At 43.2% G+C, this 18,751-nt stretch overlaps 1 protein-coding gene across 2 annotated transcripts in view; it reads right to left on the bottom strand.

Annotated features, from left to right (window-relative positions):
- Nucleotides 1–4,534: 4,534 nt before the first annotated feature.
- Nucleotides 4,535–18,751, bottom strand: part of UBE2L3 (ubiquitin conjugating enzyme E2 L3) — a 32,791-nt gene continuing 18,574 nt past the window's right edge. For both annotated transcript variants that reach the window (XM_084819612.1, XM_084819613.1), the window contains 2 exons: nt 10,610–10,796; nt 4,535–6,666 (listed from right to left, as the gene is read on the bottom strand). In XM_084819612.1, coding sequence (XP_084675738.1) covers nt 6,512–6,666; nt 10,610–10,796 — 342 coding nt within the window. In that variant the 3' untranslated portion in view covers nt 4,535–6,511. The remainder of the gene's footprint in view (nt 6,667–10,609; nt 10,797–18,751) is intronic.

Raw genomic sequence — 18,751 nt, forward strand, 5'->3', positions numbered from 1 at the left:
GGGAAGATCACAAGCAGGCCATGAGCGCAACAGTATCCTCCATGTTCCCCAACAACTGTTATACAGAGACACTGAATTTTTTAAATCTTGCACCTAATGACACGACCTCTGCTTTTTGCTGCACTTGCCTGGAATGACCATATTACTAGCTTCAGTACAGTTTGCATAAAACAGAAGGGAGACTGTATAGGATGACGCTGAAATACAAAGGCATCTACGATTTTACTCCTTTTTCATGGGGGCTGCAAGAAAATATTGCAACGTATTCTCACCTCTTAGCATGAGTGTTCTTGTACAGGGTTCCAGCCGGCCATGCTGTCCTTGAGGTTCAATATTCCAAAGCTACTGTGCATACTCATTCATCGAGCTGTTTCATGTCCCCTTGTTTTTTTTAGATTTTTTGTACTGCAAAGCTTGGGGTTTCCCGAGCATGCTCTTCCTCCCTTTTGTTTCTCAGTAGCCTCGTTTGGGCTCCATTTCCGTCGGCACTCCCCACCCAAGTTTGCTATTAGAGGGAGCAATAGTGAAGTTACTTAAGCCTTTTACAAAAATGTGAAATCGATCTGCTAGGCAGATTTTTAATCATTGCTTTATATTCACAAATTACTGCTTACTGATCCAAGTTACATTCTGTTTTAGAACATGCTTCAGTATAGAGAGTTCCTCAGCTCTCCCCCAGTGCTTTCTTGGTTTCCTTTGCCCAAACAAAATATGACAGAAGCAGCACGTCAATTATCTTGTTATTAGCTACGAGCAGTTTATGAAATCAGCCAGTTTTTAGCGATTTTAAGAACACCCCACTCTTCCAGCTATCTGCACTGCAGATGGCACTGCGTTGACCTACAGAGAAAGCTTTTAACACTCTAAGAGACTCACAGGTACAACAGAAGCTGCCTTATTCTGACTGGCAGCAGTGCTCAAGGATTTCAGACACAAATCTTTTCCCAGCCCTGCATGACAGGGATTCAAGGGAGAGAAAACTGTGGCATGGAAATGTTGTAACTCACCAGCTTCCTGCTACTCCAGTGACGCTCAGCACAGGTCATAGGTTCCTTCCCTTAAATCAGGAGCGCCTCAAGCCCGGGGGCCAAATTCAGTCCATCCAGGGTTCCCCCAATGGACCCGTTTGCCCTAAGCGATCATTTGGTTATTTCCCATCTTTTGTGCAGTTTGTTCCCTATTCCAGAAGATTGGGATGCTTCTCCTAAGACTTAGTTACCGGCAATAAGAACTCTAAAATATGCCAGCGTTTTGGTTTTGCCCCTTTTGCCTTTGGGCTCTGCCCACCACTGGAATGCAGCCCCCGAGAGCTTCTCCGGAATGGAATTCGGCCCCCGGGCTGAAAGAGGTTCAACACTCCTGCTTTACACATACAATCTTTATTGTAATGCACTAAGGGTGCTGATGAAGCCGCTGGTTGTGACTGGCTGAGCTGTTCTTACGTCACAGAGAGGTGGAGTGGGTAAGCACAAGAAGCTTTGGCTGGTCTGCTTTGATCTAATGGAATGTGCAGTCTAGACAAAAGCAAAGGCCTAGAAAGCCAGAAGAGGGAGCAGTCTGGACAAATGAGAGGAAGAGAACACGAAAGGCAGCAGACTGAAAAGTGGGAGAGGATACTGACATCTTTACACTAGACTCTTACGAGTCCCCTGGACTGCAAGGAGGTCAAATCAGTCCATACTAAAGGAAATCAACCCTGAGTGCTCATTGGAAGGACAGAGACTGAAGCTAAAGCTCAAATATTTTGGCCACCTAACACGAAGAGAAAACTCTCTGGAAAAGACCCTGATGCTGGGAAAGACTGAAGGCAAAAGGAGAAGGGGACGGCAGAGGATGAGATGGCTAGATAGCATCACTGATGCAATGAATATGAACTTGAGCACGCTCCGGGAGAGAGTGGAGGACAGGAAGGCCTGGCATGCTATGGTCCATGGGGTCACGAACAGTCGGACACGACCGAACGACTGAACAACAACAACCTAGTGAGTGTCTGGTTGGAGAGCCAAATGCTATACCATACTAAGAAGACCACTAAAGTTACAAGAAGCCCACTGAAAGTGCAATATAACAGCTACTATGATGGATGTGGACTGGGGAGAGCTCTGGTCAAATCCCTCCACTTGATCACAAGCTTACTGGGTGATCCTGGACCACTCCCCGCCCCTCGGCTTACCTTACATCACAGTACTGTTGTGAGGATAAAGGGAGAGATCATCTTCACAGCTATGAGCTCCTTGGAGAAAGTGGGGGGATAAAAATAAATAGCAAAAGTCACGTTACGATGAAGTTGAGCCGCAGTATTATTTTTTAAAGCATGGTACAGTCACCAGAAAGCCAGTTTATGATATCCTGAAATGATACCAACATAGCCAACTCTTTACAACATTTTCCCCCAACGTCCATCCATGCGTATAAATAAACCTGCCAATCCAAGATGCATCTGATGGAAGTGGACTCTAGTCCATGAAAACATTTACCACAATAAATTAGCCTTCTAAGGTACAGGACTCTATAGTGTTGCCAAACACACCGTGCACAAGAGTGGAGTCGAGAGCATTAGAATGTAACCCACAGGAACAGCTTTCAGTACAGCGCGAGAACCCAAATGGATGCTTCCAGAAGGATAGGTCTGGATAATGCACCACATGAAACAGAACCACTGCCCTCTTTTAATTGGAGATGCCGAGGAATGAACGTGGACACTTCTGCAATCAAAGTACACAGAGCTACATCCTCTCCTTCCCCAAACAGCTAAACAAGCAGGTTCTAAGGTCATGGAAAAAGGGTTGAAGTAACATTGTCCCCTAACACCATTCCCTCCTCCACCCCCACCCCCAAATATACCCTTGGAAAAAACTGAAATTATTGAAATGCTGAATGGGGGGGGATTCTGTATTTAGGCTACTTCAGCTTAACATTTGCTCAGCAGATCAGTTTTAACAAACCTACATCAACATGCAAGGGAAGGACGCCATGCCACAAAGCCTTTGGGAGCATTTTTATTCAGGGTAGCAGAATGGAATTGCAAGAAAGCCTATACCAATACAAGAAAGGTGGTGTAGACTTGGAGATCTCAAAAACTACAAGTTTAGAATTCAGCTTCGTTTCGGGAACCAGACAGAACCAAAAGAAGAGGGGGAAAAAGAAGTGTGAACGCCTGAGTTGACATTGCATCACTGTATTACTCTGCATTCGTGCACGCCCCAGTTATGCTGTAGCAGGAGGGCTGTTTGGCCAGGACTTTCCCAGCCTCCCGCCTCTGCGCACAAAACAGAAGAGACCTTGGGAAGGCTTCCACTTCCTTCCCCAGCTCCTCACCCCATGAATAGAAGTGAACATCTGAACCACTAAGAGGATTCAGTATCCAGGAGTAAGACCACTTCACGGCTTTCAGGAATCAGGCATTCATTTCTACATGTAAGTGGACAGGTGCAATAGAAGACTCCCAAGGCTGTTCACAGTCTAACCACTGGGTAGGGGGAAGAGGTGAGAAGGAAGGAATCTCTGGACAGCTGGAAAGTTAGCTTGGGTACAGAGCCAGAAACAGTTGCCTCTGCTGCAAAGGCCTGCCCCTCAGGAGTGGTGATTAAAATGGGCACCTCACAGTTGCTTGAGATTTATTTTCACATTGTGTCAGCTTCCCTCATTGCCTTTGTAAAGGCCTGTCTATTCATCACATGCTTCTTGCGCCACTGAAAATCTCGTCTCTAGGTGATTGGAAAGAGTTTGTGGGGATCTTTTGAGAGGCAAGGCTGAAGGGAAATGGGATACCCGATAAAGGAAGAGGCAGTGGGATATGAAGCCTTCAGGTTCAAAGATTTTAATATTTTCTTCATTAGATGCAGCTCGACCACCCTATGGCTGGATAGAAAGCCTTGCTTGTGACCTGATTCAGCCATGGCCTAACAGAAGCAATTTCCATAACCCAGGAAGCCTTTTTTTTTTTTTAAGGGTGCACTCCCACAATTACAGAAGTTGCTTTGAGAAGACGATGACTGTATCTATGGAGGCTCTGGGTCATTCTCTGCAAACACACATCCAGCAGTCTGGATGTAATGCACAGAGAAGACTTTGAAACATGCCAACCAGTTCCTAGAAGCAAAAACAAGCATTTTGTTACACACCATGTGATTTTCAAATTATAGATGAGAAAGATTATATTCCACAAAACACTTCATTCCTAAGTGCAAAGGGGAGCAACAGCACAGCACAGCACAGCCAGGCGTGAATTCTGAACAGCAGTTCCTTGAGTTACCCAAACTCTTCAGTTCCCTTTCCAGAGAGCACCAGTTCACATATATGCAGTTTGACCTGAGAGGTTTACAGTTGAAAAGATATATATCTATATCTATGTATCTGTAGATATATATCTCACTATCAAAGTAACAAGAGTGACAGATAAACGAGTCTAGAGCGCTGTACGGAACAAGAGGCTACCACGCAAACAAGATGCAACCGACAGGTGAAAAACAAACACAGTTCAATTTTGATGCGATGAGATGCAGGATTTACATACACTTCAGGTTGACAGATAAAATTTGGCATTTTTTGTTTATTTTGAATCTGCGTGAGCGTGAATGAAACAAAGTCAGTACCAACTTTCTGCAAATGAAGACACAAAAAAATTGTGGAAATTTTGGTAATAAGACAGTGCTGGTCACCAAGCCCGAAGACACACACTTAGGAAATGCAAGTGTCCATTAAGTAAAGGTAGTTTTCGACTTTAATTGCCTACCAAAGAATTTGTCTAAGAACACTTAAAACAGAGATGCATCATACCCCCCAACTTAGAAAGAAAAAACTTTTCACTTTTGAACAGAGGTACTTGGCTGTCAATCTTTTACGGTTTTAAATCAAAAGCTGGAGTAGGGAAGAAGGGGGAGAGAGGGTACATACAAAACGTTAAAATCCAAAAGGTTACTCTACTGCTCCCCTGACATACGTTAGCCCTGAAACATAGCAAAGGCAAAATCTATTTCCAGACTTCTTACAATCACCCATTTGGGTGCGGAGGGGTTTACTAATGAAAGCTCTTGCAAAATAGAATGATATGTACTTCTTGCTCTCTACTAAGATTTCACAGGGATAGGGCCAAATGCTTGCTTGAACTTTAAAATTTAGTGGCTGGGAAGCCACCTTTGGTCGCGTGGCTAGATCACTTTTTACTGCATCCTAAAGTTAAAAAAGATTAAAAATAAATTGAAAGGGCGTTCAGTTCTAAACAGGAGGAACTTCACCCTACTTGAGCAGGAATGCCTGGGATTAAAAGAAATTATATTAACTCACCTAATTCTAGAATGCCATATTTCATACAAGTATTTTATGAAAGGCAGCAGCATATGCATCTCACTCCCGGCCACTTATTGCTTAATGGAAATTTCTTGTGTTTTCAAGAACAATCAGACCATTCATTATTAGAGGGAGGGTAAGTTTGTCAATTCCATTCCACGTGAGAGAAGTAATATGATGGATATATGTATTCAAATGACTAGCAATTTGTTTTTCAAACTTAAGATTTCAAGAAGTATTCCTTCTATAATCTTACCCACAAAAAGGGGGTAGGATGGGGGAACTTTGTTTTTCCACTTTGGTACCTCTTGGTCCCTAATTTGAAATTCTTCTGAACAGGTTTACAATGCTATTTCGAGTAATTATTTATTCTAGGTAGTCTGCATAGATACTAAGAATAAAAATGATTTTTTTAAAAAAATCACATCCCACTATTCCTTTGCTGCAGAACATCCTGTGTCAAAAATTTCCCAGAAGAGGACATAAGCCATATTGTAATTCACTCATGTACACAAAGCTTGGAGTTCCCCATTTAATAAACATTATTGTAGTAACATCAGCCAGATTTACATAAGATCTGGGCTTGGTTCTGATTATTTTATGGAGTACACGTGGCGGATTTATTATGTTACAAACTGAAGTTAAGAGAAACTTGGGACCAAGTTCCACAAAGCGCAGTGCAACATCTTAGAGAGGGGAAAAGGAAGCAAACTGCCAAACATTCAACTCTTTCTCTCTTTTTTTTGCCAGGACAACAATATAATTTTGCTAAGACATCAGTGTGTGTGTGGGGTTTTGTGGGGAGGGGAGATGCAGGGGAGAAGAAAAAAATTGTAAGGGGGAAAGAAGGGATTGCAGGGGGAAATAAGAAATAACAGCCACAACCTTTTGAACTTTTAAGGGCAGATTATAAGTCTAAGATATTTTTTTGATAAATTCTGACAAGAAAAAAAAAAGAAACAGCATCCTTTAAAGTATATTGAAGCAGTGATTTTAAACAAAGAAAGCAGAACTAGAACATCTTAAATTTTTAATCCTTTCTTTACAGGTTACCTAGACCACTTTTGATTAAGAAACTGTAGAAAGTTAGTAACAGCCACAAGTTATCACCCAGAGGTGGCACTTGTCAATTTTCCATAGAGTCCTGCTTTGTGGTGTGTCTGAAATGCACTGCTCCAGGTCTTCTATCACACATTGCTGACATCAACTCTGCCAGATTTTTTTAGTCCACTGGTCGCTTTTCACCATATTTCTTTGTAAACTCTTCAGCGTTCTTACAGAATTTTTTACGGTCCTTAGAGTATTCTTCGGCTAGGTCAGCCCGAAGTGGGTGCTCAGGCTGAGGATCGTTCACCAGTGCTATGAGGGACTGGATTACTGCCAAAAGAAAGCAAAACACATGTCAGTGTGCATGTGTGTATATGGGATGGGGAAGAGTCTTTGGCTAAATTACAAAGCCTTTTGGTTCTACTTTAATACCAACAGGAGTATTAAATCTGGCCAGGATGTATTTATTGTACAATCAGGGGTGCTATCATACCGCACAAACCAAACCAAGAAGCCAATGAACATTTGAACTTTTAAGCTGCAATCCTAAATATGTTGCATAGTAGGATATTAAAGTGCTGGACCTGGACAGGGTAGACCCAGGTTCAAAAAATCCACTCAGCCGAGAAGATGATTACGGCTGAACATCAGGAGAAACTTCCTGATTGTTAGAGCAAAGGACAATGGAACCCATGACCTAGGGAGGTGGTGGGCTCTCCCACACTGGAGGCATTCAAGACAAGGCTGGACAGCCATCTGTCAGGGATGCTCTGACTTGGACTCCTGCATTGAGCAGGGTGTTAGACTCGATGGTCTTGTAGGCCCCTTCCAACCCTACTATTCTAGGATTCTAAGATCACATTAAATGCAACCTTGAACCAATCACAGTCTCTTACAGCTCGGTCTCCCTCACAGGGTTGCTGTGAGTTTAAGGTGGAGGGGAGGAAGAGATGTGAACTCCCTGGAGAAAGTTAGGATAAGAATGTAATAAGTTAACCAGTTCTATAGCACTAACCAGGTCTTACTTCCAAGTCAGTCGCCACAACTTGTAGGTGGGTGTGTATTTTGATCTGCACATTCATTCATTTCAAATGAAGGAGCAGATTTACATGTTCCAAGGAATACACAATTTAAGCTTTCTGTCACTTAAATGAATGGGGATACCATTGCGAAAAGAGGTTTTGCACATGTACACCAGAGCTCCTGTGTGTGTAAACAGTGCTGGATTGAGACAGAGTTTTAGGACTGGCTCTAGTGGATGTTTGGAATTAACTGTTTTGGAACCAGTTGCAAAATGGGTTAAAAGTTACTGGACAGTTTATGGCTATTTAGCTTGGGTTTTATTTAGATACGCTGAATAAGGTGCAAATGATTTTTTTCTTATATTTCAGGCAAACCATTCTCAGCATGATCTGCCTAGACGCCCTATATAATTCCAACGGTTCCTACCCTACCCCCAGAATGAATTCAATTAAAAGGTATAATTTGAACCACTTTGGATTGTATCTTTCTGCACTTTGGATCCAGATCTGGCTACCCCTCTTGCAACAATTGAAATGTACAGCATACTAATACACAGTTTTATGACAACTAGAGCTAATCTACTAAACATACAGACAATCTTGCTTGTGTAGCTGTTGCTATAAAGAAATATTTGGAAGTGACAAACCTGGCTTGCTAAACTATGATTTGGCAACAAAGGAAGGCGCATTGGGCGTGCACACGTATCCTTCACCCGTCCCTCACGGATGAGCTTCAGCACTTCACTCCTGGTCTGTTTAAATACAGGAGGGAGTAATCCTATGTGGATTGACAGTCACCTCTGACCATGGGGGCGACCACCTATCCAGTGCAGGGCGGGAGGAGTGGTGAGGAGAAGCTCTTCTTACTCTCCCCACCCTGCTTTCGCAGCTAGACAGCCGATTTTGGCTGTCTAGCCGCGGGACTTCAGAGTGCAGGAAGCGGCAGCCGGACGACACATAGGATGTGACATACTGGCATTTCCGACTTCCTCGCCCCAGCCCACCCCTGGGAATGCCCCAGTTTTGCCGCTCTGCGCTGCTCTTACGAGTGCCGATCCGATCCATGCTGCCTATGAGGCAGCGTGGGAGGGGGTGGGGGTCAGTTCTCCAGGAACCAATCTTGAAGCACGGACTCCAAGGTCAGTTCCTGGGAATTGACCTATCCTATGGCTGTCTATCCGGTGATTAGCAGCCATAGGATTGCGCCCTTAGTAAGCCAACATTAAAGTGGAGTTCCCCATTTCAGATTTAACAGGGAACTTTGGTTTAAACAGACCAGGATTGAACTACTGAGGCTGGTGCAGGAAGGGAAGTGCATGTGGGTCTAACTCTCACTCCAGGTTTGCTGAACCATAATTTAGCAAACTGGGATTGTTACATCTGAAAGGCTCCAAGGCCTGCTTCTCTTTCCCACATCAACCTGTGGGCAAATGAGGAAGCAAGAAATCACCAATGTGTTCAGAATATTAATTCAGCTTCCCATTCTTTATGTTATATAAAGACTTTGTTTAAAGAATTGCTTATTCTTAAAGTGGGGGGGGGGGGTAAGAGAAGATCTGTAAGTCATGAGGGCCGGTATACTACATTTGACAGTAACCTCTTGTACTAATGATGACAGACAGCTACACCCTTGGCTATATACTATGGCTGACTCTGACAGCAACATTTCTCTACCAACACTTTATTAAAAGAAGTTGCAGGAAAGCAAAAAGAAACTGACAATGGAACCATAAAGTAACAACCACTGCTACATGGTTATGAGGTTAACTCCCTGTTTGCTCGTAATATGCTGGATGTGAATAGGATAGAACCTTAGAGTTGCCACAAATGTGTTATGAGACTTGACAGTAGACCCAAGATTCTGCCAGGAACAAAAATGCAACTCAAAGCTTTGGCAGGTTGCTCCATTATGTGACTCTGATACTTGAGGCAACTTTAAGTTACCTGACAAATTAATTGTCAATGTGTGTGTTTTTTAAAGAATAGGTGCTATTAAGGTTTCACTAACTTCTAGTTGTGTGTGTGTGTGTGTGTGTGTGGGGGGGGGGGGAGATGATGCCTTATTTCATTCTGCACAGCGGTGAGGATGTGTATAGAATTGCAATGAGTATGTTGAGAGGAGAATTTCTCCCACCCAGCCTCCCACTTGCGTAGTGCAATGAATCAAGATATCCAGTTCTTGTGGGATGAATAAAGGAGAGGGCTGGAACAGGGTTAAAGAAATTTTAGGTCCAATGGATTTTACAAGTTTAGGGCGCAATCCTATGCATGTTTAGACAGGAAACAGTCCGACAATTCCCAGCATGCCCCAGTGGAATGAGGAGGCCTGTGAAGGTGGACCTCCCTCTCCATAGAACCAAAGGTTCCTCAGCTGCCTCCCTGGGACCTTTGGATTGTTCCCGGAATCAATTGTTTAGTCAATTCTAAGTTTTAAAAATGGATTGATCTAGCCAGACCAGCTTTTCCTAAGTTTGGGCCCTGATATGTCATTGGAACTGCAATTCTTATCATCCCTGAGCATTAGCTGTGCTGTCGGGGGTGATGGGATTTGTAGTCCAACATCACCCGTGAACACCCAAGGCTGAGAAAGATTGGATTAAACACTGCAGCCCTAATTAATATTAGAGATGCAAGCTTTAATTCGTAGATCAATAAATAATCTTAAGTTGATGAATCGGTGGGGCATTGAGTTCTCTCACACTACACTGAGGTTTAGTTATTTAATTTATATCCTGCCCCATCCCATGAGCTCAGAGCGGCTTACACTAGTTAGAAATGCTCTTTCTCTTATTTTGCACAGGGAAGTGGAAAGCGGGGCAGGCATGTTGGAGAGAGAGAGAACACAAAATAAGCAGAGGCTTTGAGAAACCAGGAAAGGCAGGGCTCATTTCACCAAAAGACCCAACTTTTCACTTTTGTGGCTCCCTTTTATTATAGATCCAAACAGCCCAGTGGACATGGCTATGATCTTAAAAGACTGTTGAGCCTACTTAAATTCCCACTAAAAATCAAACTTAGTTTGGGAGAAAGTGGGCAGGTTCGCACAAGCAAATAAGCCACAGTGGCTTGTTTTAATCCATGGTGCATGCTGGGTGGCATTTACCCAATTACTTGCCCAGGCGCAGCTGCCGTGTCATCCGAACCTGGGCAGCATGGCTTGTTTGAGGGGGAAACAACCATCAAATAACCCAGAGTGGCTTGTTTTGATCATGCAAACTGGTCAACTATGACTGTCTGCTGAAAAGTCTTACCTTGATCAGTTTTGGTGGCTGGCTTCCAGTTTTCAGCACTAATTACCGGCAGACAAACCTGCCCCTTTTCATCGATGTTAGGGTGATAGATCTTTGTTTTAAATGTAATCTTAGGAGGTTTGAATGGGTACTCTGCTGGAAAGTTGATTTCGATTCTGAACGCACCCTTGTCATACGGAGGATTGTCCTACAAGGAGAAGGTAAGATATTAAGAACGGCCAGACGCTGGGACAGGTAGAATTCAGAGACCATCTATGGCAGGGGTGAGCAGATGTCAGCATATGGAATCTACCCTGTATTTTTTTTTTTACTGGAATCCCAAGATCTACAGTAGCGGCTTGGGAGGAGAGTGGGTGGGCACATGCTTACAACGCAGAGAACAGAAAGTCCCTTGAGCCCATGCTCAACCCAGGAATCTGTCTTCGGTACCAGAACTAAGCCCAGAACATTGCCACAAAACTCCACTCCTGATTTCCCGCTGTACCACCCCCACTCCCCAAATTTCTTTATTTCAGCAGCTTAATTTAGAGCAAATTTGTTGTTGCTCGACTACTGGGAATTTGAAAATTTTGCTGATCGAGTGCAATCTCCTAGAGAACTACCAGGTGATCTCAGTCTACTTTCTGCACACCCTGATTGACCTGAGAGAACTGCGAATACTCCCATGCCAATAACATTTTCCCTGTACAGGTCTAATGCTTTTACACACACATAGATTTAAAGCTGATATGCCAGAAAATTAACCTACATGAGCTTACAGTAAAGGTATCTCTGGCTAATAAGGAGAAGTCTACTGATGAAGCCTGCAAACAGCAGCAACTTGCAAGACAGTGTTTTGCAGAATGAATTGGTGACCCAAAACTGTGTGGCCTATTAAAAGAAACCAGCAAGAGAACTGTAGGACACAGCTCTAGAGAATGGCTCTTTAAAACCATGCAGATAAAAATAATACATGCACACTTGTACAGCTCTCCCTCCATCCAAGGTTTGCTTAAGGGTATGAATGGAGAATGCCCACCCCACATGCATAGCTTCCCTAGAGACATGAAGGCCTGGAAAAAACTCACAAAATTCAGGGAGAAAATGTGTCCCCCCCCCCCCCCAACCTCCATTTTTCCATTGGAGAAATTGGAAATTTTGGTAAACACTGGGGAAAAAAACTCCTATGAAAGTCCTCTTTGGAATGAGTAAAATGCTTTTTACAACAATATTTTACCAATTCAAAACATGTAGGATGAAGATTTTTAGGTAAGACAATTTACAGCATTAGAAAATGATAGTTCCTGCGCATATTATACAGTTCAATATTTTTCTATGTTGTTAAAAAGTTTTAACTCGGTATCAACCTATGCTGCTAGTTTTTAATATTGTGATTCTATGAAACCATTTGTCTAAATAATACTCTTTATTTCCTTTGCTACAAAGTTTATGGTTTCTATTTTCAATTTTTATTCTTTCCAACATCTTAGATGGCAAAAACGAGGATGCACGTGTTTTGTATATGGTGCAGGAACCTGCAGCTCTCTCTCACTAGTACTAGGTGAATTAACTATTTTGCTTGTTCAAAACTAAGGCTGCAATCCTGTATCCACTTTCCTAGGTACTCAACGGGGCTTACTTCAGAGTACATATGCACAGGATTGCACTGCAAAGCGTTAATACACTAGAAGCTGCATTCCTATGCATGCTTACCTGGGAGTAAGTTCTAATAAATGGAGTAGGATGCATTTATCTAGTTAAAGCATTAAAGTTTAGGTTTAATAAGAAAATAAGTATTGAATATATTTCAATCTTTCCCTCCCCCCCAAAATTCTTTAAAAGAGTGAAGAAATGTTTCCCCCTTGGTTTTGAAGCGTTCTGAATTTTTATATCTCTAATAGCCGGCTCTCAGCTCATCCAAGGATAAACTATTTTACTTATTCAAAACATAGATATCCCGCCTTTCCACTAAGACTCTTCAACTCAACTTACTACAGTGAAAATGATCTACAATGAAATACAAAAAATGTCCTAGCAAGAAACTGCAGCAAAAATTCAACAAACAGCAGCAACGAGGAGCCGCAGGCAATTATCTATCAAGCATCTAAGATTTGCATGGTGCTGACTTGACTCCCTTTAGGACTCTAAATGTGCGTGGTTTACCGCTCTGCCATGAAATTTGTGGCAATGGCAGGAAAAAATAGCTTTTAGGGCAGGTGTAATTACTTCGCTAGTACATGAAGCAGCCTTTAAAAAGAAATTGTTCACGAGTACTGAAGTGGACAATGAAACTGACAAGGACATTGACAAGAGAGAGATATTGGTATGCTGGGCTAAATAGCAGGCTGGAGGTCTTGCGCTGCTGTGCAAGACCCCAAATGATTTTCTTTTAAAGTTTGCATATGTGTTACCATGTGCATAAGGGCTCAGAATGCTGTATGCATTTGGCAATCTGACGGGGGAGAGTTTCCTTCATGAGCCCAGCAGACCAATTCCAGAAAGGGTGCTGACACAGGGAACGAGGAAACAAGGATTTCTGCTGCAAAGGCACCTGGGATAAATGCCAGGAGCAGGTGGGAGGACTAAGGGGGAAACAAACAATGGCAAGTCATAGCGCTCCCGATAGTCTGTCAGTGGTAACATGGATTACTGAGCGAATAACCAACCCACAGTGGCTTATCTTCACAGTGGCTTAGCATGACGTGTGAACTCACCCATTATATTCCTCCTGGCTCTCTTTCCTCTCCTCCCAATTCTCATTTGTCTCCTTCTCCATTACTCCTGGCTCACTCTCTGCCTAATTCCTCCCACATTACATCTTAAGACTTTGACCATGCAGACTTTGACATCACGCAAGTCTTTTTTTCTCTCCCCACACCCCACCCCTTTTTGTAACATCTTGTCTGATGAAAAAACCTGGCGATCTCAAAACTTTGCACATTTTTTGTGACTGGTGAATTTGCCTAATAAAGATATTGCCGTAATATGGGTTTTGGAATCGTTCCCTGCTCCATGCATATTCATCAAGAGAACCTGCTGTTGCTACTGCAATGGCGGCACTTTCTTTATCTGGAAATTAAAGCATTTGCAATATCAAAGCATCATCAAAGAGAAGAGCAAGACTCCATGTGTCTCAAATGACCAAAAGCCAACTGCTCTTTTCCCTCTCTCACTGGCTAATAGTATGAAATGTCACCTTTTTTTTTTTAGATTTACCTTTTTTTAGTTTAAGTAATATAAAACACCGTAAGTAAACTTGCATGCAAGAGCAACACTGAGAAAAAGAACAAATGATCTAACGAATCCATGGGAACAGTGAGTACAAGTTAACAAAAGGCAAACACTGTTTGAGATCATTAGGAAACGGTTTAAAAATTATGCAGAACAGCTCTTTCGGCATGCAAATGGCCAGTGCTCAAAGAATCACGCAACTAGTTCCTTTGCCCTTGTGTTTCGTTAATAGCATCTCCCCATGCCACATGGCAAATCCCTTTTGAGACCAAGACGAATTACAAGAGTACTTTGTGATATGGAAAGGGGACTTACTGCACAAAGGAGCCCCCTTCCCCCCCCAAAAAAGCCCACTCTGTGTGCATGCACACGAGTGTGTACACAACCATCCCACAAAGTGGGATCCAAGCCAACTCTGTGCCCACAGTTTCAGCCACTCCGCTTCTAAGGGGATTGAGAACTGGAAAAGATATGGAGCAGAGTAATGTAAAAGTGCAGTGACATGGGAATGCTTTCCAGTTTATTAAAAGTGGTTTAGATAAATTCATGGAGGATACATCTATCAATGGCTACCATGCTAGTTAAGAGTTAGCAAATGTATGACATGTGTTACTATCGTGTGCGTTTTTAGTAATCATGGAAGAACCAGTTTGATTTGTCTTTTGCTCCCTTCCCAGGAAGCTCTTTAGAGTTGCAAACTGCCTTCCTTGGCATGAATACACAATCTTAAATAACTGAATTAGTGGCAAAGTTTGCATTCCAAGTTATAAAGATTCATAAGCAACTTGTGCAAAAATGGTAAGGGGTACTGGTTGTCTTAACCTTGTTTAGATTTTTAGTTTCTTTCCCCCCTTATTGTATGAAATCAAGCATTTATTTTGGGAATTTGAACTTCTGGAAGACACAGTATAAAAAACAATCATAACAGTTGTCCTTTGGGAGCCCCGTAGTTGTGAAAACGATAACCATGAATTTCAAGTTCAAGTCATAACCTCTTCATTTATAAAAGCAGATTTTACCACTGAGAAAACAAGGTTCCTTACAATGAACTGAAAGCTTCACTGGAGCACTTAAAAGTCATAACCGATAAGCCGCAATTTGTGATTGCTAAATGAGAAAGAGCATAATTAAAACACATCACTGGCTTCTGTTAGAACACCTAGCATCAACCACAGAAGCCATATTTGGTTAATGCTGCAATTCTAAAATGTGCAGAGTGCTTAAAAAATACGCTTCATTTTCTGCAGTCTCAGAAAGTGAAAAGAATCAGATGGAACAGCATGAACTAGACTCTAGTTCACTGATTTTCAAAGTCTATAAGATAAAATACTACGCTGATGTCTTGACGTAACACTGGTATTAGCAAGTCAGTCCATCTCTCAATTTCCTAAGAGATTTTGATGCAAGCCTGACACAAAATTATGGCTTGGGCTGATTTTGTCTACTATGACTGACAGCAGTCCTCCAAGGGTATGGCAATGCAAGTTTTACCAGGGGCAGGGCAGGATGGATACTGTCTTCAGTTTGTATCCCTCCCATGCTTTCCCTTCTTCCATCTTTTGTCTCACCAGAAAAAAAAATCTGGTAAGGAAGACAGAATAGGTAGGAGCCCTCCATTTGGAAGCACCTCAAGTCTCGGGCAAGTGGTTCTTCCTAGTTCTGCTATCCAAAATCCTATTCACTGGAAACGCTGGGGACTGAACCCAGAACCTTCTCCATGCAAACCATGTAAGAGTTATAGCCCCTCTAACCCTTCCCTATCAGAGAGTTACTCCATGTATATTAATCAGGAGAGCCTTCTCAAGAGCCTGCTGTCTTACCCTCCCTCAAGACTTTCTTGCTGGCCTGCAGCCAAGACCAATGGACTGAAATAACACCACCCCAGGGAAGCCCATGCCCATTATAGACTATATGAGACATCCCAAATTCCTACGAGCTAGACTAAGGCTATGCCCTCTAGGTACCATGTGGTTATCAGACTGAGCTACTTTGATAAATAGCAGATTTCACCCATGTCCAGAATGGATCCTTGTCGTGGCAAGCCGATAGGCCCTGGCGTGCACCACTGACATCAGCAAGTGTAAGGGCCTAGAGCAGACTTCCCCAACCTGGTGCCCTCCTTACGTTCTAGATTTCAATCCCCATCAGCCCCAGCCAGCATGCCCAATGTTCAGGAATTCTGGGAATTGTAGTGCAAAATATCTGGAGGGCACCAGGTTGGGGAAGGCTGGCCGAAAGGCTTCTGGAGACGCCTAGTGCAGCCTACTATGAAAGGAGGCCCAACTGACTGGTAAATATCTCATTTCAGAATGTGCCCCCCTGCCCCTAATTCTGTAGAACTCCTCCCCTGCCTCCGGCGAGTTCACACATATCTAGCGATAAGGTTAGGTCTGAAAGACTTGGGCATGAGAGGATTTATGTTCTTTTGTTCCTTCTTTAAACATATCCTCCCCATGGTGCATTCAATAGCTCGAAGCTATCAATGTGACCCCACTGCACTGAAGCTAGGAATATTTATGATGGCCCCCACGGGAGTACCTCAGGGGCTACTGCTATACTCGCAGCCAGACTCCATTCATGTGGAGGCCCTGTTTGTAAGGATCAGCACCGCCATGCCGGGGACTGCATGTGTAGCTGCTGCAATTTGCATCCACATAAGCAAAGCCTGGCTGCGAGCTTACAGGTGCTGTGAGTGACAAGGTGCTACAGGGGAGGCTGCTGCAAGTATGAACCAGGCCTCTGAACACCTGAACTACAAAAACTAAAAGCAACCATGGTTTGTACAAGGTACCCCAATTACAGGCAAACAAACTATGGTATTTTTTTTAATTGCAGAACACATGCAAATCTACTGACTCTCCTTTATGAACTACAGCTTCACATCAAATAGTTTTAAAAATCCATTACTGTATTGCTACAAGCCTCGTGTGTGGAAACCGTTTAGAAAAATACCACAAGTGTTATCTTCTCTACTTACAGATTGCTGAAAATGACTACTGTGGGTCAAGTGTAGTTTTTAGTACTGTCTAACTATGTTCAATGATCAGGAAAACTGTAAATGAACACAGCAAGGAACAGCTCTTGAGGTATCATCTTTAAAACCACCACCAATATAGTTTTGGTGTTAGCACTGACAAAGGCTTGGCGGTTTGTATCTTGCACAACTGTTGCAAACCACCTAGAGACCTTCAGCTGTTGGTCGGTACAGAAATGGAATTTAAAAAAAACTTGGCTACTTAAAGAATGCAGTTGATCTATGATTATATGACCCAGGAACTCAAACCCACTATGTTAATCCAAGAAATGTAAATACATGCATACCCTCCCAATCCATCAACAAAGGGAGGACAACATCCCATCACACACATGAGAAGACATCAGGAGAAACCTCCTAATGGTCTGAGCTGTTTAACAGCAGAACAGACTGCCTCAGGAGGTGGTAGGCTCTCCTTTGCTGGAGGTATTAAAGCAGAGGCTGGATGGCCATCTGCCAGGGATACTGCAGCTGCATCCTGTGTTGCAGAGCCTCCACGGAACAGGGGGTCAAACGAGATGACCTCCACCTCTCTTTCAACGATATGATTCAAAGGCCTCAGGCATGCACCTGAAACTACCTGCTTTTTTCTCTCCAGATGATCCTTCCGCTGGAGAGATCTTCAGTGGAGAAAGTTCAGTGCAGATGAGGAAGTCCACGGAGAATGCCTAGAGCCATTTCCAGTGTTGCAAAGGCTGCAAGAAGTGCCACTTGTGGAAATGGTTGGAGGCTGTCCCCTGCGGACAAACCATAGGTGGAGTTGGGGGGAAATCAGCCTGGTGAACCTAATGGTGCATGCTTAGTACTGCTGCTTGATTTTTAAAAGGGAAAATACCCACTAATCTCATAGAGCATATAGACATGTACCCTCAGGAACAGAGGAAGCTGCCTTACAGTGAGTCTGGCCATTGGTTCATCTAGCCCAGCACTGCTGACACGGACTGGAAGCAGCTCTCCAAGGTTTCAGGCAGGATTCTTTCCAAGCCCTAACTGGAGAAGCCGGGGATTGAAACTGGGACCTTCTGCATGCAAAGCAGGGGCTCCACCTCTGAGCTATGGGAACTGTTTTCTGAGGGGTAAAGAAATGGACAGTTTTCACCAGCTCAACCTATCGTCATACAGGGCTCCACCTTCCCCTTCTGCAGAACCTTCTGTCTCTGTCAGGGTGAACCTATTGACAAGAAAAACTGTGGCTTGCTGAGTAAGCAAGTAGGCATACAAGCAAGTGTCTTGCTTCTATTAATATTTCTAACTGGTGAAGTAGGCTCTGTGGAGCCAGCAGCAGCTTACTAACTACACAAAGCCACATTGTATTTTATTCTTTGCAGCAGCTTTAGGTTCCTTTAAAGTGGGGCAGTCAACCTGTGGCCTGCTAGATGTTTGGCTCCAACTCCCATCATCCCTGACCATTGACCATGCTGGTTGAGGCTGATGGGAATTAGAGTCCAGCAACATCTGGAGGGCTGCAAATCGCCTGCCTCCACTTTACAGCAATTTTATATAATAAACACTTAAAAACAGGTCAGGAGTGTATCTGCAAACATTAAATCACTTCCATTTTCAAAATTTCAAGAATAAACCAAAGACAATTCTTTTAGAAGGTAAACAGACTGTAAGCATCACCTTTACACTCCCACGCTGTTCAATTGTCTCCTTAACTTGGTTTATCTTCCTCTGTACCTCAACTGAGGGTATGGATCTGTACCTGTATCTAACCATCCCATTCTCAGTCCATGTTATGCATGACCAAAGGTACAACAAGCACAATTATCTTTCAAAGACTAACATGACCTACTCTTCTGGAAACATACAAACTAAGGGTGCAATCCTATGCAAGTTCAGACAGAAAAAAGTCCTACAACTCCCAGCATTCCCCAGCCAGCATGGGGGAATGCTGG

This window comes from Heloderma suspectum, chromosome 13 (assembly GCF_057233095.1).
Source record: "Heloderma suspectum isolate Gila_16-S chromosome 13, 16-S_ref, whole genome shotgun sequence".
NCBI classification, from domain to species: domain Eukaryota; kingdom Metazoa; phylum Chordata; class Lepidosauria; order Squamata; family Helodermatidae; genus Heloderma; species Heloderma suspectum.